Source organism: Nerophis lumbriciformis, linkage group LG23, assembly GCF_033978685.3.
Source record: "Nerophis lumbriciformis linkage group LG23, RoL_Nlum_v2.1, whole genome shotgun sequence".
Classification (NCBI taxonomy): Eukaryota; Metazoa; Chordata; class Actinopteri; order Syngnathiformes; family Syngnathidae; genus Nerophis; species Nerophis lumbriciformis.
In genome coordinates this window covers 29851045-29878099 of record NC_084570.2, presented here as the reverse complement: position 1 = coordinate 29878099, position 27055 = coordinate 29851045, and the positions used below count along the sequence as shown (strand labels likewise).

The window sequence follows — 27055 nt, the reverse complement described above, 5'->3', positions numbered from 1 at the left end:
ATCATTTCCACCACCATCATCCATTAATAAACAAAAACATTAACAGTCATCGAGACAACGCCTGTCATAAACTTAATTATGTTAAAAATAAAGATAAACTCACTAAAAATATAATAAAATGAAAATACATTGTTCATAATACATGTAGAATAAGTAAGTTAGAATACACCAGGGAATTAAAATATAAACAAAAAAGACATTAGGAATGCATATGATTACACTGGAGTAAACATTTTTAACAAATCGCACAATTGGTAAGATTGAGCAGTAATTTAATGGTAATGATCAATGAATTTAATATATTGCTCAATATTTGGCATTCATTTGTGCAGAATTTATTGATTGATCGATTGAAACTTTTATTAGTAGATTGCACAGTTCAGTACATATTCCGTACAATTGACCACTAAATGGAAACACCCGAATACGTTTTTCAACTTGTTTAAGTCGGGGTCCACGTAATCAATTCATGGTAATGTTATGTTACTGAAGTCAATTTCAATTGTGAATGACCTCAAGCTCCACCATGTCGTTGTATGTTAGGTCTGTTGATTACCTGGTATTCAAGATGATGACGTCAACATGGCACACCTGGCGTGTTCACACGCATTATCAATGTATATACGTAGGCCTACTGTACACATACATATAATATTACATAAAAAAAAATAAAAATAATAATCCCTATTTTTGTTAAAAATATTTCACACTGAAAAACATCATTGTTAATCAACGCCAAGCTTCTGCAAACACACAAAAAAGGAAAAAGGTAGTGTTTTCCCGGCATGCATTGCAGTGCCCACGTATGCAAACAGGAACATGGCTGTCGGTGTTTGACATAGCACTGCAGTCCATTTATTCTTAATTTCTGTCGGCCCTCTGAAGAGTCTCCTCCAGTTCAACTGTACGTTTCCAGCGAAACAACAACGTCTGTGGATTTGTTATCTGTTCGCCCTCTGAAACGCACCGTTTAGTTTTTTTGGGGCCACGCAAACAGGTAAGGGTTGCTGAGCTAGCGCGGCAGCTAGCTGGCGGTGATAGTCACGGCGTCAAATCACATCTTGCTTGTCCATCAAACACTTCAACATATCATCAATGCCGACGTTTTTTTATTCACCAAGTACTAACAGAATGTGTGTTTACCTTGTTTAGGGAACGTTCCGGTTTGAAAAACACAACCAAAAGGCGTATTTGCGTTTGAAAAATGACCACTTTTTACAACTATTAATGCACTATTGACCTGTGTACATAAAATATACAGTATGACGTGTGTATGAATTTTCTTTTAATATCATATAAATTATTTACACACGTGGCTTTACAGTGATACATATGAATACAAAAGTTGTCACGTTGTGTAAATGGTAAATAAAAACAGAATACAATGATTTGCTTATCCTTCTCAATTTATATTCAATTGAATATTTAATGTTCCAACTGAGAAACGCTTTTTTTTGTTGCAAATAATGATTAGAATTCAATGGCAGCAACACATTGCAAAAAAGTTATCACAGGGGCATTTTTACCTCTGTGTTACATGGCCTTTCCTTTTAACAACACTCAGTAAACATTTGGGAACTGAGGAGACTAATTTTTGAAGCTTTTCATGTGGAATTCTTTCCCATTCTTGCTTGATGTACAGCTTAAGTTGTTCAACAGTCTCTGTTGTGGTATTTTACACTTCATAACGCCACACATTTTAAATGGGAGACAGGTTTGGACTACAGGCAGGCCAGTCTAGTACCCGCACTCTTTTACTATGAAACCATGCTGTTGTAACACGTGGCTTGGCATTGTCTTGCTGAAGTAAGCAGGGGCGTCCATTAAAAAGACCTTGCTTAGAAGGCAACATATGTTGCTCCAAAACCTGTATGTACCTTTCAGCATTAATGGTGCCTTCACAGATGTGTAAGTTACCCATGCCATACGTACTAATACACCCCCATACCATCACAGATGCTGGCTTTTCCACTTTGCGCCTAGAACCATCCAGATGGTTCTTTTTCTCTTTGTCCTTTAGGACACGACGTCCACAGTTTCCAAAAACAATTTGAAATGTGGACTTGTCAGACCACAGAACACTTTTCTACTTTGCATCAGTCCATCTTAGATGAGCTCGGGCCTAGCGAAACCGGGGGTGTTGTTGATATATGGCTTTGGCTTTGCATAGTAGAGTTTTAACTTGCACTTACAGATGTAGGAACCAACTGTAGTTACTGACAGTGGTTTTCTGAAGTGTTCCTGAGCCCATGTGGTGATATCCTTTACACACTTTTGTCAGTTTTTGATGCAGTACTGCCTGAGGGATCGAAGCTCACAGGCATTCAATGTTGGTTTTGGTCTTGCAGCTTACGTGCAGTGATTTCTCCAGATTCTCTGAACCTTTTGATGATATTACAGGCCGTAGATGGTGAAATCCCTAAATTCCTTGCCATAGCTCGTTTGGATATCAGTGTTTCCCACACATTCATTTATTTGTGGCGGCCCGCCACGAAAGAATTACGTCCGCCACAAATGGATTTTTCGGCTTTTGACTCGCTCGACCGCTCATAAAAGCAATGGGACTGTCTGTGAATGTTGCTTGTAGTTACAACTCCGGTGCAGTAGGTGGCGGTAGCCTACTATGCATTGTAACTCCGCCAATAGCACTTAATTCACCTGGTGGGCCAGAAGAAGAAGAAGAAGAGGGACGGACGGACGGGATCAAAATACGAGGGTAATATAGGTTATAGGTAGATAGGTTATAGCTGCATCGCTCGCGGCTCGTCATATATTTAACGTTAATCCGCGATTTCACCGAGCGTTTCACTGACGGTGAGCAGCCTGACGCTGCTTCATTAACACCGCCCCTGTTTGACCCGGGGCCCTGGGCAGACGCACGTAGTAACAGTCACCTGTTTTCATACCGACGAGCTAACGTGTCCAGGTTATAACCCTGTTGTCAATAAACACACATGGACTGAAGCTAAATTGTCCACTGTCCAGTGCAGCATGTGAATGCAATGAAAACAATAAAATCTGAGCCAACCAGCTGTTAAAATGTTGTCCAGGTTAATGTTTTGGCCATTAAAGGCCCTTCATTTCAAGATTTCAACTGTGATCGGGCTTTAAACAGGTGGCTGACCTGTTCAGATGAGTGTAACTGCTACTGGTCAAATAATGTGAAATAGCATTTAATTTTACATGTATGCAATGCCATTTAAATGTAATTATAGATAATAATAATAATAATAATAATAATTACTGTGTAGTGTTGTAAATAGTCAGCGGGAAGAATTTTAGTAAGATATAAGCCATGAGCACTACACAGCCAGAAAAAAACCTAGGCAGGACAAGTAAAAATATTGGGGCAAGTAGATTTGAGAAGTCAGGCAAGTAGAAAAAAACCTTAACGTTGAACCCTGCATGTGTTGAGCTGCTGCCGCTTAAGGTTAGACGGCACTGTACATAGAGCGGTTCTGCTCGTTAGTAATAAATTCTAATGTTGGATGTTCACTCCTTCACACAGATGAGTATAGAAAAATATTTTCAACGGCCGAAAAGGGCTCGACTTGGAGAGGAGGTAGGCCTACAGTCCGGACCACAGGTGCGACCTGTTCAGCAGCAGCAGGACGAGGAGGTTGACTGACTGTGGCAGGACACCTCTGCCTCTGTTTCACTTCATGTTGCTGGTAAATAATATGGTTGTAGTAGTAGGCTAAAGTTAAATTATTTAGTATTCACTAATTAAAGGGGCAGAGCTTTAAGAGACATTTTAGCTTTTATATTTTATAAGATATATTTTTTGTAAGAATCACAATTAATAAATATATTTCAGTGAATCACTAATTGTTCAAATCTGTATATAAATATGTACATAAAATGTTGTAATTATATTCCAACTCCGCGTTCTTCTTGGTCATCGCCGCTGCCGCCGCCACTCCTCGCACCCCGACCACACCACCACAAATAGATGCCTGTCCTGTGGGAAACACTGGATATGTTGATCTTGAACAATTTGCTCAGGCATTTGTTCACAAAGTGGTGACCAAAGTGTAAACTTCTTCTCACCCCTTTTCAAATATGTAAAAAAAAAAGAAGAAAAGAAAAGAAAGTCCATTGCTCATTTTGTTAATTTTTTCCCTTTTTATTCTCCATTGTTTTCATTTTGTTATAATGGCTGCTAAGGCTAAAGCACTTGTTTTTTTCATATTTGAAATAAAATATATAAAATCAAAAAATCTAATCAAAAACCCTCGCCCCATCCTTGTTTGTGAATGACTGAGCACTTCATGGAAGCTGCTTTTATACCCAATCATGGCACCCACCTGTTCCCAATTAGCCTGTTTTTTTTTTTTTTTTTTCATCTTTGGTCCAGAAGACATAATGTCCACAGTTTCCAAAAACAATTTGAAATGTGGACTTCTCAGACCACAGAACACTTTTCCACTTTGCATCAGTCCATCTTAGATGAGCTCAGGCCCAGAGAAGCATTTCTGGGTGTTGTTGATAAATGGCTTTGGCTTTTTCATAGTAGTTTTAACTTGCACTTATAGAGGTAGCAACCAACTGTAGTTACTGACAGTGGTTTTCTGAAGTGTTCCTGAGCCCATGTGGTGATATCCTTTACACACCGATGTCGCTTTTTGATGCATTACCGCCTGAGGGATCAAAGGTCACGGGCATTCAATGTTTGGTTTTCGGCTTACGTGCAGTGATTTCTCCAGCTTCTCTGAACCTTCTGATGATATTACGGACGGTAGATGGTGACATCCCTAAATTCCTTGCAATAGCTGGTTGAGAAATTTTGTTTTTAAACAATTTGCTCACGCATTTGTTCACAAAGTGGTGACCCTCGCCCCATCCTTGTTTGTGAATGACTGAGCATTTCATGGAAGCTGCTTTTATACCCAATCATGGCACCCACCTGTTCCCAATTAGTCTGTTCACCTGTGGGATGTTCCAAATAAGCGTTTGATGAGCATTCCTCAATTTTCTCAGACTTTTTTGCCACTTGTGCCAGCTTTTTTAAAACATTTTGCGGGCATCAAATTCCAAATGAACTAATATTTGTAAAAATTAATAACGTTTTCCAGTTTGAATGTTAAATATCTTGTCATTGCAGTCTATTCAATTGAATATAAGTTGAAAAGGATTTGCACATCATTGTATTCTGTTTTTATTTATGATTTACACAACGTGCCAACTTCACTGGTTTTGGGTTTTGTATAATGTTAGATGAAACAGTTAACAATCTGTAATAATATTGTTTTGTACTATTTGCCTCTAGTGAGTCAACATGGCGAGTCCAAGGACCAGAAGAGTTTTGAAGGAAGTTAGAACCCAAGAAGAAAATAATGTAAGTCAACTGAGCCGGTCTTAGTAGTTAATTGAGTTGTTGATACTGCAAGATCACACAAAATAATATAAGATTTAATCTGAATTAGCTGCACCCCAAACAAGACACATGTGGATCTCTGATGCACCAATGAATACCAACAATGTCAGTTTGACACTAATGCTTGTCAGTTCAGTAAACCTTCGACTTGTAAATATATTCCACAATTGGAGATGTTGTGTGATGATGTAGCTATGTCACTGCTGCTTTTTGACAATTGGTTGCCCCTAGGGCTGCATGATTTTTAGAAGAAAAAAATGCTTTTCTCTCCAAAATTGATATTCAATTTGCCATTTTTAAAATGTTGTACCCAAAAGGGACAAGCGGTAGAAAAGGGATGGATGGATAGACATCAAAATGCATAAACCTGCGAATATCTTAAAGGGAGACATGTTACTTTTAAACTGTCAATCAACATATTATTTTCTCAAGGTGCTACACATTGATCTATGGCACCCGGGATGAAATTTGATTAGTATTAGAACCGGCCCGCAGGCCACAGCCGCCTGCTGCTGTTTTGCACGCACCAATACTCCATCAGTGTTGGCGCTAGGAATTTTCAAAATGGGGTCCCAGAGACCCTGTCAAGTCATAAAAATGGGGTCCCACAGTCAATTCGTGGGATCCCACTTTTTTGTAAGCGTTTTGAAAACAAATGATAAATGTATGCATTATCCTGTTGTATCTCACATTCTATATTGTGTTTTGGAAAAAGGTTGTCATAAACGTTACTTAATTAATTTAAAAACAAGAAAAGTCTCTTTGAAGTCATAAGCAGATATTTAGGTACCGGTATTTATTTTGACAATTTGGGGGGGAATATATGTTAATATAATGATTTGGGCATGATCATAGTGTTGCCAAATTGGCGACTTTGTCGCTAAATCTGGCGACTTTCCAATCCTCTTGGCTACTTTTTATTGTCAACCACTACCAGCGACAAATCTAGCGACTTTTTACGGTGTTATTGGAGACTGGTTTTGTGTGTCTTGGAGACTGGTTTTGTGTGTCTTGGAGACTGGTTTTGTGTGTCTTGGAGACTGGTTTTGTGTGTCTTGGAGACTGGTTTTGTGTGTCTTGGAGACTGGTTTTGTGTGTCTTGGAGACTGGTTTTGGTGTCTTGGAGACTGGTTTTGTGTGTCTTGGAGACTGGTTTTGTGTGTCTTGGAGACTGGTTTTGTGTGTCTTGGAGACTGGTTCTGTGTGTCTTGGAGACTGGTTTTGTGTGTCTTGGAGACTGGTTTTGTGTGTCTTGGAGACTGGTTCTGTGTGTCTTGGAGACTGGTTTTGTGTGTCTTGGAGACTGGTTTTGTGTGTCTTGGAGACTGGTTTTGTGTGTCTTGGAGACTGGTTTTGGTGTCTTGAAGACTGGTTTTGTGTGTCTTGGAGACTGGTTTTGTGTGTCTTGGAGACTGGTTTTGTGTGTCTTGTAGACTGGTTTTGTGAGGCTTGGTGACTTTTTTGAGGCTTGGTGACTTTTTTGCATCTTGAAGTAGGGCTGGGCAATATGGCCTTTTTTTAATATCTCGATATTTTTAGGCCATATCGCGATACACGATATATATCTCGATATTTTGCCTTAGTCTTGAATGAGCACTTGATGCATATAATCACAGCAGTATGATGATTCTATGTGTCTACATTAAAACATTCTTCTTCATACTGCATTAATATATGCTCATTTTAAACTTTCATGCAGAGAGGGAAATCACAACTAAGTCAATTGACCAAAACTGTATTTATTAAACAGTTATTAAGCAGTGGCACAAACATTCATGTCATTTCAAAACAGAAAGTGCAAGATTGTCAGAGACATTTTAAAACAAGCTATTAGTGCACTTTTGTGCATGATGTCACTAAGATGACAAATCAAAACAACACTAAATTTAAGTGCACTTTTTGTACAGAACGCCACTACAATAGTTTAAAACAAATAAAGTGCACTTTTGTGCGTGATGTCACACAAGATATTTCAATAACTGTCAAATAAAAATGAGCTGCATAATAGGAAATCAAATAGTGTACGTCCTTCGCTATGTGGAAGGTTCCGGCGGACGTTATCTCCTTATGTCGTTTTTTTTTTTCATACGATGTTGATGTGGAAATGGTTGCCTCTGCATTTTGTTGGTGTGGCACCGAACGGAGATGTTGACATGCGGAGTTTCAAGCACTCTTCATTCTCTAGCGGGTGACTTTTAAATGATGCTACATATTAGCAGTAATGCTACTTTTTGTAGCAACGCTTTTGCTCCACACTTGACAAATGACGGTTGTCTGTTCAACATATTCTCACTTGACGCCAAACCACCGCCAGACGATGGACCCCGTGCTGTTTTTCTTGAGAATTAATTCTTCCTTCATTTGTTACCAGATTCGCACCTTCTTTCTCTCGTATTACCACTTGCACCACAGCTAACGTTACCATGCTGCTACCTCTCTGCTCCGCGAGGGTGTATACGCATGTGACGTATGTAAGAAGGTGCGCTTGTTTATGTCTCTGTGAGAAGGACAGACAAGAAAGAGTGGGAAGAGCCTGTAGTGTAATGCCTGCAGCTAAAAGCAACTGCGTGAGAACGTATACTCGAATATCACGATATAGTCATTTTCTATATCGCACAGAGACAAACCCGCGATATATCGAGTATATCGATATATCGCCCAGCCCTATCTTGAAGTCTTTTTTGCCTCTTGAAGACTTTTTTGCCTCTTGAAGACTTTTTTTTGCATCTTGGAGACTTTTTTTTGCATCTTGGAGACTCTTTTTTTTGCATCTTGGAGACTCTTTTTTTGCATCTTGGAGACCTTTTTTGCATCTTGGAGACCTTTTTTGCATCTTGGAGACCTTTTTTGCATCTTGGAGACCTTTTTTGTGTCTTGGAGACTTTTTTTGTGTCTTGGAGACTTTTTTGAGTCTTGGTGAAAGCTCATCAACGAGCAGTGACGTCAGCTGGTGCTGCGAGCAGAGTGGAGAACCTCACAGGGAGAGAATTGCAAAGGTTTGCGTATGCGTAAATCATTTGTCGTCTGGACTTTTATTTATGGTGCGTTCCATTTGTATTAAGGAATTTCCGAGTTCCTGTCTGGAAGCTTCAACTGGAATTTTAAATTTAAATGTTTCTTTACTGTCACCAGTGTTGGGTTAGTTCCTGAAAACCAGTAACTAGTTACAGTTACTAGTTACTTTATTTCAAAAGTAACTCAGTTACTAACTCAGTTACTTACACCAAAAAGTAATGCGTTACTGTGAAAAGTAACTATTTAGTTACTTCTTTTTTTCTTCTTTTTTTTTTAAAGCTCCCATTAATGCCCTTTTTGCCTTCATTTCAGTACTGTTATTGCACTGGAGAATAATACAATCTGTTGATCAACTTGACATACATTTTTATTTTCCTTTTAACATAATTAATGAAAAACAGTGCAACATAAAAAGGCATTCCTCCTTTCTTTAAACTTGGACCAATGACCATTAATAAAAAACAAGTTTAAGTGCAACATAAGAAGAAACATCATCTTCCTTGAAACATAGGTAGTGAAATAAAGCCTGACATCTGGAGTGATGCTGCCGTCTTCCACACTTGGAGCCATGGATTGTAGAATCCTTGTTTTCAGTGGCAGGATCATTGACACAGATGGTGAAGTTTCAGTGCTCAGTAGAGATGTAACATTTTTGAGGGGTTTAAGCACCTAGAGGACCTCATCTGCCACTCTCACATCATCATCAGACAGGGTGACATTTGTCTTCAGGGTGTTGTGGGTCAATGCAGAGTATATAGCTGCCTGCTGCTCCAACATATCATAAGTGGAGTTCCACCTCGTTGGGACATCATGTATGAGCAGGCAGCTTTAGCATTTCTTGCTTTGTCTTAAGCACATGAGCAGCTGTTGTGCTTGGGTGGAAGTAAGAAACCTTCCTGATCCTCTCAAAGAGGCGCTCCATCCTATTGACTGAGATTCCCTTCTGTGATGCCAAATTCACTACATGTGCAAAGCACCTATCTGTGGTCCCAGTCCTGCCTCATTCTCTGTAATTTTTAGATTTTTGGCATTATCACGTGTGACTGGGATATCTTTATCTTCCATTCCTCCACTGCTTGTGTCAGCACCTGCGCAAGGTGACTCTCGTAGAGGGGGCGTGTCTTCTCATCTCCCAGTCTGCTGTGATGAAGTGAGCGCTTATAGTTCCCCTGGACGTCCACCCGTCTGTCATGAGCGCAACAGATGATGCTTGGGATAGTTCATCCACAACTTTTTTCTTCTCCTGCTCATAAGGATCTGGCACAATCTTATTGCTGAAGTGGGTGCGCGACGGGATGTCGTAACGTGGTTCAAGCACGTTCAGCATGTGTTTAAAACCCTCGTTTTGCACAACCGAGTCTGCACTTATAAACACACCGATTCAATGGCGGGGGCGTTCAAGCTCCTCCGTTATTGCGCTCGCCATGATCACGCTGTGTGTGGACTGAACGTGCCAACAACTTTTTTTTTTTGTTTCATATATCAAACCGCGGATCAAACCTCCCCTTCCCGCCCCCCCCCCCCCCCCACACACACACACACACATAGACCGCGCCTCTTTTCTTCTCTCCGGCTTGTGACAGAGGAAGATTCAGAAGACAGACACCGCAGCGCTTCTGTTTCTAGCCGATACTACATCAAAAGTAACGTAAAATAACGCAGTAACGCATCATGTAGTAACGGTAACTAAATTACTGAATAAAAAAAAATAACGCGTTAGATTACTAGTTACCGCCGAAACTAACGGCGTTACAGTAACGCGTTACTTTGTAACGCGTTAGTCCCAACACTGACTGTCACACCTAAATGCATCACCTAATTTGATTTGCCTACTGTACACAGCCTCAGTCACTTACTCACCTCGAAATCGTCTGAGTGTGTCTCTGTGACTAAGGTTGAACATCTCGCTAGCTAGCTCATCATATCAGTGCAGAGAGCAGACCCACACGCCTCCAGACTGCAAATTAAATGCTCATGTGCAAAGCTGCAACTGTTCCCGCCTTGGTTTAAAGACTGAGATGTAAATAGTTTTCACTGTTAAGCGAATATAAAATCACCACAAAGTCCCAATTCCATTGTTCATGTTAATGAGCCAGTCATCAGATATGGTTCGTTAGTGAATATCACAACGCTGCATTCTTTTGATCAAGTATAATATCAATGCAGCACAAAATTGACTAAAAACAACTAAGAACCAAAAGAAGATAGGCAATCTGCAGTTTTAATCATAATTACTATTTTTTTTAAACTTACTTTTGTTTCTCTCCTATAGCGACTATTGCCATACATTATGGAAATTAGGCAATGACGTCATCTGGCGACTTTTAGGACAGCCAATAGCTACTTTCCTTGCTGAAGAGTTAGCAACACTGCATGATCAGATAATATTCAAGTTTAAAAGACATTAAATTGTAAGCACTACATGCAATGTTTCTGTCAAAAAAAACCCAAATACATTTAGTGAGAAAGATGACGTACTTTATTTACGCACATTATTTCTTGGTTTTCGCGGGCCAGATCCAGCCCTCGGGTCTTAAGTTTGACACCCGAGCATTAGATGAAGCGATGCATGTGTTTTAACAAACGATTACCTTGACGATTACAAACAAAGCCTTCAGAGTTGAGACTAAGTGGTAATTGTCTAATTTATTAACAGTGACAAATGAAAGACAATTCCACAATAAGAAATGCTGCACTAACCCAGAGCTGCTCAATTATTTTCTGTCGCTCCGCCCCAGGAAGAAGAACATATTTTGTGCACCCCCCCCAACCTCTACGCCGTGACTATAAAGAGTATCATTTGTCTATAAATTTGTTAAAAGTACATCTCTGTATAACAATGAATCCTTATCAACGATAAAGAAAAGAAAAAAGAAAGAACTATAGATCAACTTACAACAAACAAACAACAGAAAAGATGCAAAGTGCATTAATTCGCTTTAAGTTTAATTTGTTTTTATTCTTATTTAAATCATACAATTTTTTTGACTTGAACCATTTAATACTGAAAAATAAAACTAATCAACTCAATAAATGTTAATAAATTCAAATTCAAAAACCTTTAAAAAACAAAATAAAAATGAAAAAAGCATTTTTGCTGATTTTGTTTTAAATAAAAATGAGAATGTCAGGATTAATGAGTACAATGGGCACGTTTTGCTTTTCGAAGCAGTTTTGAAGTATGATACTGCATGATACTGATAAAGCATGTTTTGAGGACTAACCAAACATAAGCCCTAATTGAAATAGATCAATATTCAACTAAATTATTGCCCTGGTGTCACTGCCAGTGCAATGTCATGCAATAATTTGATTAGATTAGACGGGGAACTTTTTTGATGGGAATGAATACAAAGAGGAAAATATGTCAATAAAATAAGCTCTGTCACATTTATGCATGCGATAAAGACAAGTCAAAGGAGAAGCCCATTACTTGATGCTATCACTCCGCTGCGAGACCGACAAGGGAGCTTACATCGGTCTACTGGTTATAGCAGTATGAGGTTATCAAAAAATATTATCAGTTATGGTGTAATAGCATACAGATAAATATATTTCAAGGCGTTTCTCTCTTATTATGACGTGGCAAAAACGATGTAGCCGCAATATCTTTCTCCCGCTCACACGTGCAGCAGTGCAACCTGGCAACGAGGGCTGCACGATAAATCGACGTCCAGGTTTTGATTGGTGCTATTACGTATCCGCAAGAGGCTGAGGTTTTGTTTTTGACCGTCGTCATCGGAATTTGAGTGACAGACATGTTAGCCAATCACAATTGCTGAGCCTCGCCTTTCAAACATGGAGAAAGAGGTCTCACTCTGAGCATAACTCTCAGCACCTGGGCGCATATATTTAACAGTAGAATTAACTGAACACAGTGAGCCCGCTTTTCACTCAATCACAATCTAGGTGGAGCGCGAGACCCAGCTTAACACACACAGCTAGTGAAAAATACCACAAAGTAACACAAATTAGGAGGAAGAAAATATGATTAAAAAGCCGAACGTTTCGTTGTGGGAAATTTCAGCTTCATATCGAATATGAGCCCATCAACACGGACGAACGAGCAAGAATGCCGTGATCACATGATGGCAACAACAAAACAAAAGACAAAGTTTTTCCAACTGAAAAAATTTACTTGAAAAGCGAAATTCACTTTTTTGGGAATTTTGCATATCGGTCACAATTATTATGAGAGACATGTAGACGGATGTACTTGTTATTTTTTTGCATTCGAATTCGTAAGTGTAAATAAAAGTCTGCTTAAAGCGGAGAAAATGGGGGGTCCTATATTACGCCCATAAAATCCAATAAAAAAAAACAAAAAAACACCTAAAAAGCGTCAATACTCCGTTTACATGTCGTGACCTGAATATTAACAAGTATTAGTGATATTGTTATTATAAGCGCTAATGCAGACAAACGAAACAAAACAAGTCTCAAAGACACACAAAACAAGTCTTTAAGACACAAAAAAGTCTCCAATAACACCGGAAAAAGTCGCTAGATTTGTCGCTGGTAGTTGTTGACAATAAAAAGTAGCCAAGAGGATTGGAAAGTCGCCAGATTTAGCGACAAAGTCGCCAAGTTGGCAACACTATGATCATGCCCAAAGCATTATATTAACATATGTTCCCCCCCAAATTGTAAAAATAAATACCTTAATATCTGCTTATGACTTCAAAGCAAGTTATCCACCACGTTGTACATAAAAAAAAAAAAATATATAATAAAATGCATCAGCAATTGTGCAATAATATCATAAGGCATTGAATACATTGAATTTCATTTACAGTATATTCACTGTTACAAACGTCCCTCTGAGGGCATCCATTACTGCCATGTGGCCCTCTATGAAAATTAGTTTGAGACCCCTGATCTAATGCGTCTTGCCTAATTCACAGCTCTGCTTTGAGTGCGGGGCCTTCAACCCCCAGTGGGTAAGCGTGACCTACGGGATCTGGATCTGTTTGGAATGCTCTGGAAAACACAGGGGCCTGGGAGTTCATCTCAGGTAAAAAGCAATTCAGACACAATGAAAACAATGTGGCCTTGACTCCCCTTAATAGAGAAGTTAATCATTTGAATCAAATGGACACACCTTTTTATATGGCAGAAAATGATGCATGCCTACTTTGAACCTAACAGTTGTTAAACATGGATTTGAAACACCTGGATGAAAGATTACTAAAACCTTTTAAGTTTGTCATAATTATTTGTTAATTCCGAACAATAAACCTAAGTGATGAACTTTTCTTTTCACTTGACAGTTTTGTGCGCTCTGTCACCATGGACAAGTGGAAAGATATTGAGCTTGAGAAGATGAAAGCAGGCGGGAATGGCAAATTCCATTTGTTTCTGGAGCTCCAAGATGATTACAATCCCAATTGGACTTTGCAGGAGAAGTATAACAGCCGAGCTGCTGCGCTCTTCAGGGACAAGGTGAGTCTGGTCTTAGTCGCTTTTCTTGTGGCATTCCCAGCCATTCAAAAAATCACCTTAACTAAAAAATTTGGAACTAACGGTAACTAATATTGAGAAAGATAAAAGATGCACATTTTATAGGAATAAAGATATGGTTCTATCATCCTATTTTTGTTTTACATTCCTCTTGTGTATGACAGGTTGCAACTTTAGCAGAAGGAAAGGAGTGGTCTTTAGAGACATCATCTGCCAAAAATTGGACATCACCTCAACCTAAGACCAGCCTTTCATCCTCCCATCGGTAAGAGTAAGGAAAATTACAGGACTTTAAAGCCGCACTCACTAAATTTTAGAAGAAAAACATACTTTTTAATATATTAGCCACATCAGACTATAAGGTGCATATATATACACTGTGAAATGTTTTATTTTTAAAATTTACGAGGTTTTACATTTGTTTCCAAACGGTGTCTGTAACTCGGCAGTAAAACGGCTGATCAAACAAAACAGAAGAAATAATAAATAATGATAAATGGGTTATACTTGTATAGCGCTTTTTTACCTTCAAGGTGCTCAAAGCACTTTGACAGTATTTAAACATTCACCCATTCACACACACATTCACACACTGATGGCGGGAGCTGCCATGCAAGGCGCTAACCAGCAGCCATCAGGAGCAAGGGGTGAAGTGTAAAGAAAGAAAAAAATAATATTTCACACCGGACTATAAGCCGCAGATATATACGTTGTAAAATAGGTTATTTACACAAATATCTTATAAATGTTTATCTACATACCTTAATGTGTAAAATGCCAGTAAAACGGCTGATCAAACAAAACAGAAATCATCGTCATGGACCCACTACGGAAGGTAGCACTCCAATCAGCTAAACAGACTCAATAACTCCAAGGTGACGTTTTGGTGAATTTACTGAGGAATTTGTGAAACCGAAACAATGCAAAAAAGAATGACATTGTACATTAATAATACGAACACAGACACTCGTAAACCTGTTAGGATATTAGCTAATGCTAACGATGCTAGCTTGATTACATTACGATAGCACTTACAAATATGCATAAACACTACTACAGACATCACACATGGAACGGTTTAGTAAGTAAGAATTGTTTTAGTTATAGTGTACAAACCCTGTTTGGGAAATTGTGTTAGATGTAAATATAAACGGAATACAATGATTTGCAAATCATTTTCAACCCATATTCAGTTGAATATGCTACAAAGACAACATATTTGATGTTCAAACTGATAAACATTTTTTTTTTTGCAAATCATTAACTTTAGAATTTGATGCCAGCAACACGTGACAAAGAAGTTGGGAAAGGTGGCAATAAATACTGATAAAGTTGAGGAATGCTCATCAAACACTTATTTGGAACATCCCACAGGTGTGCAGGCTAATTGGGAACAGGTGGGTGCCATGATTGGGTATAAAAACAGCTTCCCAAAAAATGCTCAGTCTTTCACAAGAAAAGATTGGGGCGAGGTACACCCCTTAGTTCACAACTGCGTGAGCAAATAGTCAAGCAGTTTAAGAACAACGTTTCTCAAAGTGCAATTGCAAGAAATTTAGGGATTTCAACATCTACGGTCCATAATATCATCAAAAGGTTCTGAGAATCTGGAGAAATCACTCCACGTATGCGGCATAGCCGGAAACCAACATTAAATGACCGTGACCTTCGATCCCTCAGACGGCACTGTATCAAAAACCGACATCAATCTCTAAAGGATATCACCACATGGGCTCAGGAACACTTCAGAAAACCACTGTCACTAAATACAGTTCGTCGCTACATCTGTAAGTGCAAGTTAAAGCTCTACTATGCAAAGCGAAAGCCATTTTTCAACAACATCCAGAAACACTGCCGGCTTCTCTGGGCCCGAAATCATCTAATATGGACTCATGCAAAGTGGAAAAGTGTTCTGTGGTCTGACGAGTCCACATTTCAAATTGTTTTTGGAAATGTTCGACATCGTGTCATCCGGACCAAAGGGGAAGCGAACCATCCAGACTGTTATCGACGCAAAGTTCAAAAGCCAGCATCTGTAATGGTATGGGGGTGCATTAATGACCTAGGCATGGGTAACTTACACATCTGTGAAGGCACCATTAATGCTGAAAGGTACATACAGGTTTTGGAACAACATATGCTGACATCTAAGCGCCGTCTTTTTCATGGACGCCCTGTTTATTTCAGCAAGACAATGCCAAGCCACATTCAGCACGTGTTACAACAGCGTGGCTTCGTAAAAAAAGAGTGCGGGTACTTTCCTGGCCCGCCTGCAGTCCAGACCTGTCTCCCATCGAAAATGTGTGGCGCATTATGAAACGTAAAATACGACAGCGGAGACCCCGGACTGTTGAACAACTTAAGCTGTACATCAAGCAAGAATGGGAAATAATTCCACTTTCAAAGCTTCAACAATTAGTTCCCTCAGTTCCCAATCGTTTATTGGGTGTTGTTAAAAGAAAAGGTGATGTAACACAGTGGTGAACATGCCCTTTCCCAACTATTTTGGCACGTGGTGCAGGCATGAAATTCTAAGTTTAATATTATTTGCAAAACCAAAAAAAGTTTATGAGTTTAAACATCAAATATCTTGTCTTTGTAGTGCATTCAATTGAATATGGGTTGAAAAGGATTTGCAAATCATTGTATTCCGTTTATATTTACATCTAACAATTTCCCAACTCGTATGGAAATGTGGTTTGTATATTGTTGCTTGGCGTGATGAATGATGAGTCCATACTAGTACAAACGCAAAAGACGGAACGGCACTTGTACTCCCGGTTGCATTATGGCCTTCAGCAAAGAAGAATCCACAAATTATAAACTGCAACATTCAAAGCGTAGGAATAAAGTAGTGGCTTATAGTCTGTAATTTACGATGTACAGTCGTGATCAAAAGTTTACATACGCTTGTCATTGTCTCATTTAAAGCACCAGTTCCATTGGCAGCAAAACCAGCACAGAGCATAATACTACCACCACCATGCTTGACAGTAGGATGGTGTTCCTGGGATTAAGGGCCTCACCTTTTCTCCTCTAAACATATTGCTGAGTATTGTGGCCAAATAGCTCAATTTTTGTTTCATCTGACCACAGAACTTTCCTCCAGAAGGTCTTATCTTTGTCCATGTGATGTCAAAAGCAAAAAATGATTTCAATACCTAATAGATAGTATTTTTTTATTGTGTACTATTGACTTTGTACTGATACCGTTAATCTGTCAATAGCACACACCATGAATACATTGAAACATGTACAGTTAATACATGTGATAGCTATTGGTATCGGTCGATCTCACTCACATAGATGATGGGAATCGGGAGCAGAGAGCATCCGTACACTGAATATGAGTCAACATTGTGAATGTTTGGGTCTATGATGTAGGTCTGGAAGGCCTGGAGCGACCTCTGCCAAATCTGGTGATAAAGCTTTTGAAGACTGGCTTAGTGATGACGTCAACTCTTATCAGAGGTAATAACCTCATCACCACCACAAAAGAGTGTTGTTTGTTTGCTTCTTTACCTGACCCTTCTCACTGTTGACGTCCCTGCAGTGGAGGGGGTTACAGCGGGAATCAGGAGAACCGATATGTTGGCTTTGGCAACACGGTGTCTCCGGAGAGGAAGGAGGAGGACTTCCTCAACAATGCTATGTCCTCCATTTATTCAGTAAGTCACCATTTTCTACATAGCACTGTTTTCAGGAAAACCATGCCTTCTCTTTTCTCTTGCAGGGTTGGAGCAGTTTCACTGTCGGCGCGACCAAGTTTGCATCTATTGCAAAAGATAACGTAAGAGCCCAAAATGCAGACACTACACTTACTTTAGTCATGAAATCATCGTATTTTCTCATTTTCCACGTAGACGTCGAAACTGGCAAATCAAGCCACTTTGAAGGTAAGACTGGAATGGTTGCTGATAACGTGTAATGTTTCTGTTCATGGGAAGTCTGCCTTTACTTGAGGAAGCCCTTCATAAAGGCTGATGTTTGTCTCTTTCCATATAATGTAAAAGCATGATGCACTAATGACTGTTACTTCTTTAACATCTCTTTGCCTTCTCCGGATGTAGTTAAGGGGTTATAAGGCACCCCCAGAACCGGTAAAGCAAGAAATGACTGCATGGCACTTTTTTCTGCATCATGTTTGTAGTTTTTCAGTGTCATTATTATTTTCCTGGAAAACCATGACTGCATGACACGTTTTACCTGCATCATGTTTGTATACATTTATATATTTTTTTTTATGTCTTGTTATTTGCTTGTTAGTTTCCCATTGTTTTGCTTATAGAGAAAGAAACGCAAAATTGTGGCTGTGACATGTTTGTATTAGATTTTATATTATAAATGCTATCAAATGTTAATTTTACACATTAACCACACTTTTGAATTTTGAATAATGACAGGGTGTTATTCGCTTGCATAATTTAAATTAACTTTAAAAAATTTTTTCCAATCTTTGGACATAAATTACATTTTTGTCAAAAGGAATAAAAAAAAATGTTTTACTTGAATGCACATTATTTATTTGCTGAAAACCTTGGAACAGTTGTATGTGAAGTCCCGTCATAGTTAATTTTGAACTGAAATCTGCCAGCGAGCACGCAAGTTGGAGTTTCCGAGCATGTGCACTTAAAATACATGGCGTGATTAATGCTGTAAATTTTTGGTGATTAATCACATGAGTTTACTTGATATGTTTTGACAAACCTTAATATGAGTTACTCAGTGGCCTTGTGGTTAGAGTGTCCGCCCTGAGATCGGTAGGTCGTTAGTTCAAACCCCGGCCGAGTCATACCAAAGACTATTAAAAAAAATGGGACCCGTTACCTCCCTGCTTGGCCCTCAGCATCAAGGGTTGGAATTGGGGGTTAAATCACCAAAAATTATTCCCGAGCGTCGCCACCGCTGCTGCTCACTGCTCCTCTCACCTCCCAGAGGGTGGACAAGGGGATGGGTCAAATGCAGAGGACAAATTTTTACCACACCTAGTGTGTGTGAGAAAATCATTGGTACTTTAACTTAACATTAACTTTACCATTACCATGTTTTCCGGACTATAGAACGCACCGGGATCCAACCCGCACCCATTAAAGTTTAGAAGAAAACATTTTTTTCACACCGGAATAAGCCGCAGATCTATACGTTGTGAAATGGGTTATTTACCCAAATATTTTATAAATGTTTATCTACATACCTTAATTTGTAACACGGCAGTAAAACGGATGATCAAACAAAACAGAAGTCATCGCCATGGACCCACTAGCTGCGGAAGCTAGCTCCCCAATCAGCTCAACAGACTCAATAACTCCACGGTGACGTTTTGGTGAATTTACTGAAGAATTTGTAAAACTGATAAAATACTAAAATAATGCCATTGTAAGTTAATAAAACTAACACAGACACTCGCAGACCTGTTAGCATATTAGCTAATGCTAACAAGGCTAGCTTCATTACATTATAATAGCACGTACAAATATGCATGGAAACACCTCTAAGGACATCACACATGGGGCGCTTTAGTAAGTAAGAATTGTTTTAGATATATTGTAAAACTTACAAACATTGCTTGGAGCGATGAATGAAGAATTATTTTCAGCAGAAATGCTACGGACGGTTGTCCTTTTGGTTGAAGGCAGAACGGGAATTACCCGCATTGAGCAAACTTGTCCAAAGGACAGCGCCATAGCACAAACAAAAACACACCATTTCAGTCCTATGGTCGGGTTTATTGAAAACTATTGAACACCAAACATTATGGCAATTAGCGAAACAAATCTATAAATTAGCCGCACGGTTTTATAAAGTGTAGGAAAAAAGTAGCGGCTTATAGTCCGGATTTTGCGGTACATAGTGTGGGTTTGTGGATGACTTTAAATTAAATTCTCGGTTCAGTCACTCACTATCATAATAGATGGAAATTAGCATACATTACTACATACATTTTACTCCATGAATTGTTTATTCATGTCCATTTTTGTATGTAAGGTTTGAGTTGTCCGCTAATTGTGCTGTGTAATGGCAGAGATACACTTCTATTCTCCGTATAGTTAAATGTCTAAAGCAAATGTTAAATGTCTAAAGCAAATGTTAAAACATTCATCAAGCACCCACTCTTCTGCAGAAAGGACAAGAGCACACTTAAATGAACTTGTCGTTTTACATACTGCCATACATTGTTTACATGGTAGATGCGGCTACATACACTTTAGCTGTCTTTCAGCCATTACACCCAATAGTTCCTGTTCAGTGTCACTTCTTAACCAGCCTTGAACTGTTTCACTGAAGTGAACTCTTTCCTCTGACTTCCAACTAGGCCACAGAGTTAGGACAGACTATAAATGAGAATGTTATCAAACCTACCCAAGAAAAGGTAACATTGGTGTTTGAAGTTGTTCAAATGGTGGTGGGTTGCAGTGCTTACAAAGAAAACAGCTTCAGACGTGAATGTGCTACTTTCTACGCTGCTCGTCTGTTGGCTTTGTGTTATCGCACATTAAAAGACAAAAGCGCTACGTTCAAAAAGTTAACCCTTCAAACTGAGGCTGTTTAGATATATATGTACAAAACCCAAAACCAGTGAAGTTGGCAGGTTGTGTAAATGGTAAATAAAAACAGAATACAATGATTTCCAAATCCTTTTCAATTTATATTCAATTGAATACAATGCAAAGACAAGATATTTAATGTTCCAACTGAGAAACACATTTTTTTTGTGCAAATAATCATTAACTTAGAACATAATGGCAGCAACAAATTGCAAAAAAGTTGGCACAGGGGCATTTTTACCACTGTGTACATTCGGGCCCTGCAAAGCGTTTCTGGGTGTTGTTGATAAATGGCTTTGGCTTTGCATAGTAGAGTTTTAACTTGCACTTATGGATGTAGAGACCAGCTGTAGTTACTGATAGTGGTTTTCTGAGCCCATGTGGTGATATCCTTTACACACTGGTGTCGCTTTTTGATGCAGTACCGCTTGAGTGATCAAAGGCTAGGGCATTCAATGTTGGTTTTTCGGCATTGCCTCTTACGTGCAGTGATTTCTCCAAATTCTTGGAACCTTTTGATGATATTGCGGACCGTAGATGGTGAAATCCCTAAATTCCTTGCAATAGCTGTTTGAGAAATGTTGTTCTTAAACTGTTGAACAATTTGCTCACGCATTTGTTCACAAAGTGGTGACCTTCACCCCATCCTTGTTTGTGAATGACTGAGCATTTCATGGAAGCTGCTTTTATACCCAACCATGGCACCCACCTGTTCCCAATTAGCCTGGTCACCTGTGGGATGTTCCAAATAAGTGTTTGAGTATTCCTCAACTTTCTCAGTCTTTTTTGCCACTTGTGCCAGCTTTTTTAAAATGTGTTGCCGGCATCAAATTCCAAATATTTGCAAAAAAAATAAAGTTTACTAATTTGAACGTTAAATATCTTGTCTTTGCAGTCTATTCAATTGATTATGGGTTGAAAGGGATTTGCAAATCATTGTATTCTATTTTTATTTACCATTTACACAACATGCCAACTTCACTGGTTTTGGGTTTTGTACACATGTTGACATACAGTAGTTTTAATAGTTGTTAAAATGTATTGTTTCCATTTAAAGGGATTTATTTGATTTGAAGACTTTTGTCTTATAACGTGCATCTGCTGCTGTCGCATGCACTTTATCCTGTCTTTTCCTCTTGAGTGAATTGAGCTGCATTTCTTTGGGAACTAACCCTACTGAGGGAAATCTACCCACCCAACAATGATTGCTTACTACCTGCTGTTCAACATGCAAGTATACTAAAAGAAGAGTTGTATTTAATCGACTATTTAAACCAGTCCAATTTGGCTCATTCAGGTGAAAGATGGCAAATTGCTAGATGAAATGACAGTCGGCATCACTGGCTTGGCAAACAAGGTAGGATGGCTGGCAGAGCTCTGCCACACTGGACGGACAAAACCAGTCTTGTGTGCCGAAAGCAACGCCTTAGCAATTAGAGCTTGTAAACGTGACACAACCAATGTAGGCGCCAACAGTTGTTTCCACCCTCAAAGACTGGTTTTGTTGGAAACGTGTATATTTCAATGTTACTAATCCTTTGCACTGTTGTTTTTCTTGCTGCGACCTTTATTCTACTGGTGAGTATTTATGTCCACAACATGTATGACACATTGTTGTCTCTAAAAACTGTTTTTGCAGCAATATATTCAAACAGTCTTAACCCTTAAGTCGACTTGATTCAAATCTATGTTAAGCCTCTTAAGTGATGAAAAACTGACACACTTAAAAAGTGTTATTAGTAAGATATATTTAACAATTTTTTTGTTTTTACTTTAGACGTTTTCAATTCTTTAGCAGCTTCAAATATATGCATAGATATAACAAGTTTATATATTTCTAATGTTTTATTTATGTTTTATGAAATGACATTGTCGTCATTGATGACATTTCTCGTCATTGTTTATGATGGGAAAAACACAAAATATGCATAATTTACAAAAACAAGTTGCAAAGTGTAATACTTTAGATGAAGTTCTTACAGCCTTTACCGATCAATAATTCATAACATTGATTTTGATGCTTTATTTTTTGAACAGTGACAGTTTTTTCCCCCAAAACTCTCATCACGTTCTTATCTGTACTGTAAAGTTCAACTATGAATGACAATAAAAAGGAAGTCTAAGTCTAAGTCTATCATCGCTCCTTAGCTGAAAAACAGACACACTCAAAAAGGGTTAAGTAAGTCTTTTTTTTTTTTTTTCATTTCAATGCTTTGAATTTTTTCCAACAGTTTCAGACAATCCATAAGTATAACGTATATATATATTTTTTGTTATTACACCGTTTTTGTAAAAAAAAACAATTGTTATGGGAATAACAAAATATGCAATATTTTTACAAAATTAGTTGCAAAATTTAATATTTTAGATGAGGCAATTACAGGTCAATAATTAATCACACTGCTTTTGATGCATTATTATTTTTGAAAAAATTACTTAAATATATATTTTTTTACATTAGCACACTATCTATCCCTGTCGAAAAATTGGCAAACACAAAAATGTTCAAAGTAAGTCATATGATTTTTTTTAATTATTTTTTTTTTACTTGAAACTCTTCAAATATTTTAGCAGCTTCAGACCTATGCTTAGATTTCAAGTTTTTATTATTTATTTAAAATGTTTTTTTCTTTTTTTTGTAAAATGCACCGAAATGAAAATTGTTGGCTGAAACCGAATATGAGGAAACCACGGCAGAAAACTGAAGCACAGAAATAAGTGCTTAAGGCAATTATATGCATTTTCTGCGGGACTTTCTGAAATATAATAAAGTTCACACCGCAGACATGATGCCTGCACTCCAGACTAGGCATTGGTCGGCGTGAGATTCTGATGAGCTGATAACACGTCTGTATTTTAACTACAGCTTTAAAATCTGTTAAATGCCTTTATTGAAAAGAAGAAAAAACAATACAATTATAAAAAAAACATAATGAAAGTGTAGCATATGTATTTAAAATAAGTTAAAAATTCTGATTTTTTTTTTTTCTAAATAAATGATGAAGTGCAGTTCCGCAGCCTCCGAAGCAGAACCTCCAGGTTCTGTAACAGCTTCTTCCCTCAAGCCGTAAGACTCTTGAACGCATCATAATTACATTATCCCCTCAACTCCCCCCAAAATGGATTAACTCGCTGGAATAAAAAAGACAATATAACACATCCATAAACGTGGACGCATGTGAAAAAGTGCAATATATTTATCTGTACAGTAATGTATTTATTTATTTATATATATTCATATATATATATATATATATATATATTTATTTTATATATATATTTATATATTATTTATATATATATTTATTTATTTATATATGCACCTTATTGCTTTTTTATCCTGCACAACCATGAGCTTATGTAACGAAATTTCGTTCTTATCTGTGCTGTAAAGTTCAAATTTGAATGACAATAAAAAGGAAGTCTAAGTCTAAGTCTTAATGCAGTCTACAGTTGCTAAACATGCAAGTTAAGTGACAACATGAATATTCTTTGTTCACAAAAACAAAATCAAATGCAAATGAACTGAGTGATTCCCAACATAAACTGATAAAAAAGACACTTCTGAGTAAGATTTTAGAAATGCATCAACAAAAGTAGGCATCAGCTGAAAGCTGAATGTCAACATGTTTTAGGAGACGAGCTCACAACTCTTCAATGAACGTGTTTTGAAGTTGTTGCAGTGTGTGTTTGGAGTATAAAAGTGTGTTTCCTGTTCACGCCATCACAACATCCTTTGTTGGTGATAAAAGTCTTTGTGGCAAAATGTCGGTGCATCACTAACAGATATGTGAGTAGTACAATTAACAATATGGTTGTCTCTACTTTAGGTTCAGGGAGCTGGTGCCAAACTGACCAACCTTTTCTCTGGAAAATCCGAAGATGGGTAATAATACTGCATTTGATTCAACTTGTACAAGATCAGCCCAAATGTAGAGAAAAAAATGTGTCTGGAGGCCGGTATATCTATTTTTTGGAACACTAATACAAAACCTCACAATAATGTCTGATTGAATGCTAAAAATGTTATGACAAACCACCATAAAAAATGGAATGGAATTTTTATTTTATTTTTTACAGAAGGAGACATCCAGAATGTACATGAAAATAAAGAATGAGGGATTTACAATATTTAACTATGAACAATAAAACACTGAATATTGACAACATATGAACGTCACACCCCCTCTCAATCGACATATTTTACAATCAAGCGAAACGCAACAAAAATGCAACAAACACAGTGAAATATCCCACCTACAATCCGATATATCTGATATATCACTAAGCTTTAGAACTTTGTTGTAAAAATCTCCTTCCACGTCTGTCCCTGACACCCGCATTTCAGGCTGGCCGCTCTGGAAACACTCTGTGGAAACATACCACGCCCACACTGCTTGAGACACACAAACACGACACAGAACAATCCAAAAGTAGTGAACCAAAAATGAATATTATCAACAACAGTATCAATATTAGTAACAATTTCAACATAGCAGTGATTAAAAATCCCTCATTGACATTATCATTAGACATTTATAAAAAAAATTTTTTTTAAAAGAACAATAGTGTCACAGTGGCTTACATTTGCATCCCATCTCATAAGCTTGACAACACACTGTGTCCGATATTTTCACAACGATAAAATAAGTCATATTTTTGGTTCATTTAATAGTTCAAACAAATTTACATTATTGCAATCAGTTGATAAAACATTGTCCTTTACAATTATAAAAGCTTTTTACAAAAATCTACTACTCCGCTTGCATGTCAGCAGACTGGGGTAGATCCTGCTGAAATCCTATGTATTGAATGAATAGAGAATTGTTTTGAAACTGAAAAATATCGTTTTTGAATCGAGAATCGGGTTGAATAGAAAAAATCGATTTATAATCGAATCGTGACCCCAAGAATCGATATTGAAATTGAATCGAATCGTGGGACACCCAAAGATTCGCAGCCCTAGTAACTTGTATATCATGCAAAAGTGCAGATTCGAACCATTGAAATACTTTGTATAGTTGAAGACTTACGGTCATTAGAAAACATCACTGCACATCATAATGGTAGGTACAGTTTCCATCTTAAAGATCTAAAAAAATTATTTGGGAATGTCCGGCGGGCCAGATTGATAAGCTTAACGAGCCGCATGCGGCCCCCGAGCCTTAATTTGCCCAGGTCTGTACTAGATTGTCACTGGTGTAAACTCTACATTTGTATTCAGGGCCACTGGAGATAGCTACCAGAACATGGATGCTGGCGAGGGATATCAGGGCAGCTCCAGTGAGCCTGTGTCAAAGGACTTCTGGGAAACGTTTGGGAGCAACAACTCCTTAAAGGCCAAGAAATCTCCAAGCAGCGACAGCTGGACCGTTGCAGATCATTCTGCCAAGAAGAGCTCTGACAGTTGGGACAATTGGGGCTCGGATGCTGCGTCCAACAACAAACACAGCACGGAGGAGAGCTGGGAGGCCTGGGATAACAACTGGGAGAATGCAGACGGTAAGACCAAGAAGAGTCCCACAAAACCTGCTGAGGAAGCCTGGGGTGCCGCAGACTGGTAATCATCTCTCCTAGTTGACCTCCTCTCCTCTTTCCCTCTTGTCCACTCTTTCGCTCTTCATCCCACGGGCACAGGAACTCACTTTCTGTCCATCTATTCTCATCTTCTATGTTGAACGTAGGCCCCAAAAGGAACAATGCCCAGTCTTACATTAATTGCATGATTGAAAATCATATTCTTAAACAAAGCTATGCTATAGAAAATTGCAATTTTGTACATTATTGTAAATCTTCAGCGGAGGAAGTAGTGGAGTGTGAATACAGTCTCAAACTACAACCCCATCCTCAAAACTGGAGTTCAAGTCTAATGTTCATACTGTTTGATATTTGTTACATTGTCATAGGATCTCATTAATTTCAACAAGAATGTTATGCATGAGATACTTGTCTATAAATCATTGTAAACACAGTATGAGAGACCAATTTAACTCCAGCTGATTGAGTGTCATAAACAAGATATATATATATATATATATATATATATATATATATATATATATATATATATATATATATATATATATATATATATATATATATATATATATATATATATATATATATATATATATATATATATATATATATATATGAGAGAGAGAGAGAAAACCTAATATATAAATTAACAGATTGGCTTATACCAGGCGTGTCCAAACTTTTTGACTGGGTTTTTGCGTATATAATTAATAATTGGATATCAAGAGTATGTGAAAGTTTGACCTCGACCTTGTTAACTTCCTTGAAGACCTTCTTAAAGTTTTGTAATTAATCAGAAATATCAAGCAGCTAAAATGCACCAAAAGTGAATAAGTGTAGAGATGTTTGTATTTTTCCCATCATGCATTGCAGGAGTTTAAATGGGTGTAATTTAGTTTTTGTTTTTTTTATGGTGTTTGGACGTTTTTTATAATATCCACAAAGTTCAGTGAGCAAGTTGTGTTAACGTGTGTTGACCTTTGTTAATAGCATTTTTTTGCACCATGACTAGGGAAGGTTGTTTGGATTGTGTCTTAAAACTAAATTACGTGCAGCAATTTTCAAGTACGTTCAAGGGTCATTGATTTAATTTACTCACATTGTCCACTAGATGGCAGCA

The 27055-nt window shown here is 37.9% G+C and overlaps 1 protein-coding gene across 8 annotated transcripts; it reads left to right on the top strand.

Moving 5' to 3' along the window:
• Positions 1–804: 804 nt before the first annotated feature.
• On the top strand, positions 805–26250 carry arfgap1 (ADP-ribosylation factor GTPase activating protein 1). Of its 8 annotated transcripts, XM_061984809.1 has the most exons (14): positions 805–997; positions 5270–5338; positions 13297–13406; positions 13663–13834; positions 14017–14117; positions 17237–17323; positions 17406–17520; positions 17586–17642; positions 17716–17748; positions 17923–17952; positions 20166–20222; positions 21695–21754; positions 24228–24283; positions 25622–26250. In XM_061984809.1, exons 2-14 carry the CDS (start codon positions 5279–5281, stop codon positions 25959–25961), a joined length of 1278 nt encoding a protein of 425 aa, XP_061840793.1. In that variant the 5' UTR covers positions 805–997; positions 5270–5278; the 3' UTR covers positions 25962–26250. The 8 variants fall into 8 exon arrangements, with proteins under 8 accessions (XP_061840793.1, XP_061840794.1, XP_061840795.1 ...); XM_061984810.1 differs by lacking the exon at positions 17923–17952; XM_061984811.1 differs by lacking the exon at positions 21695–21754 and having other exon boundaries at positions 24234–24283.
• The last annotated feature ends 805 nt before the right edge of the window (positions 26251–27055 follow it).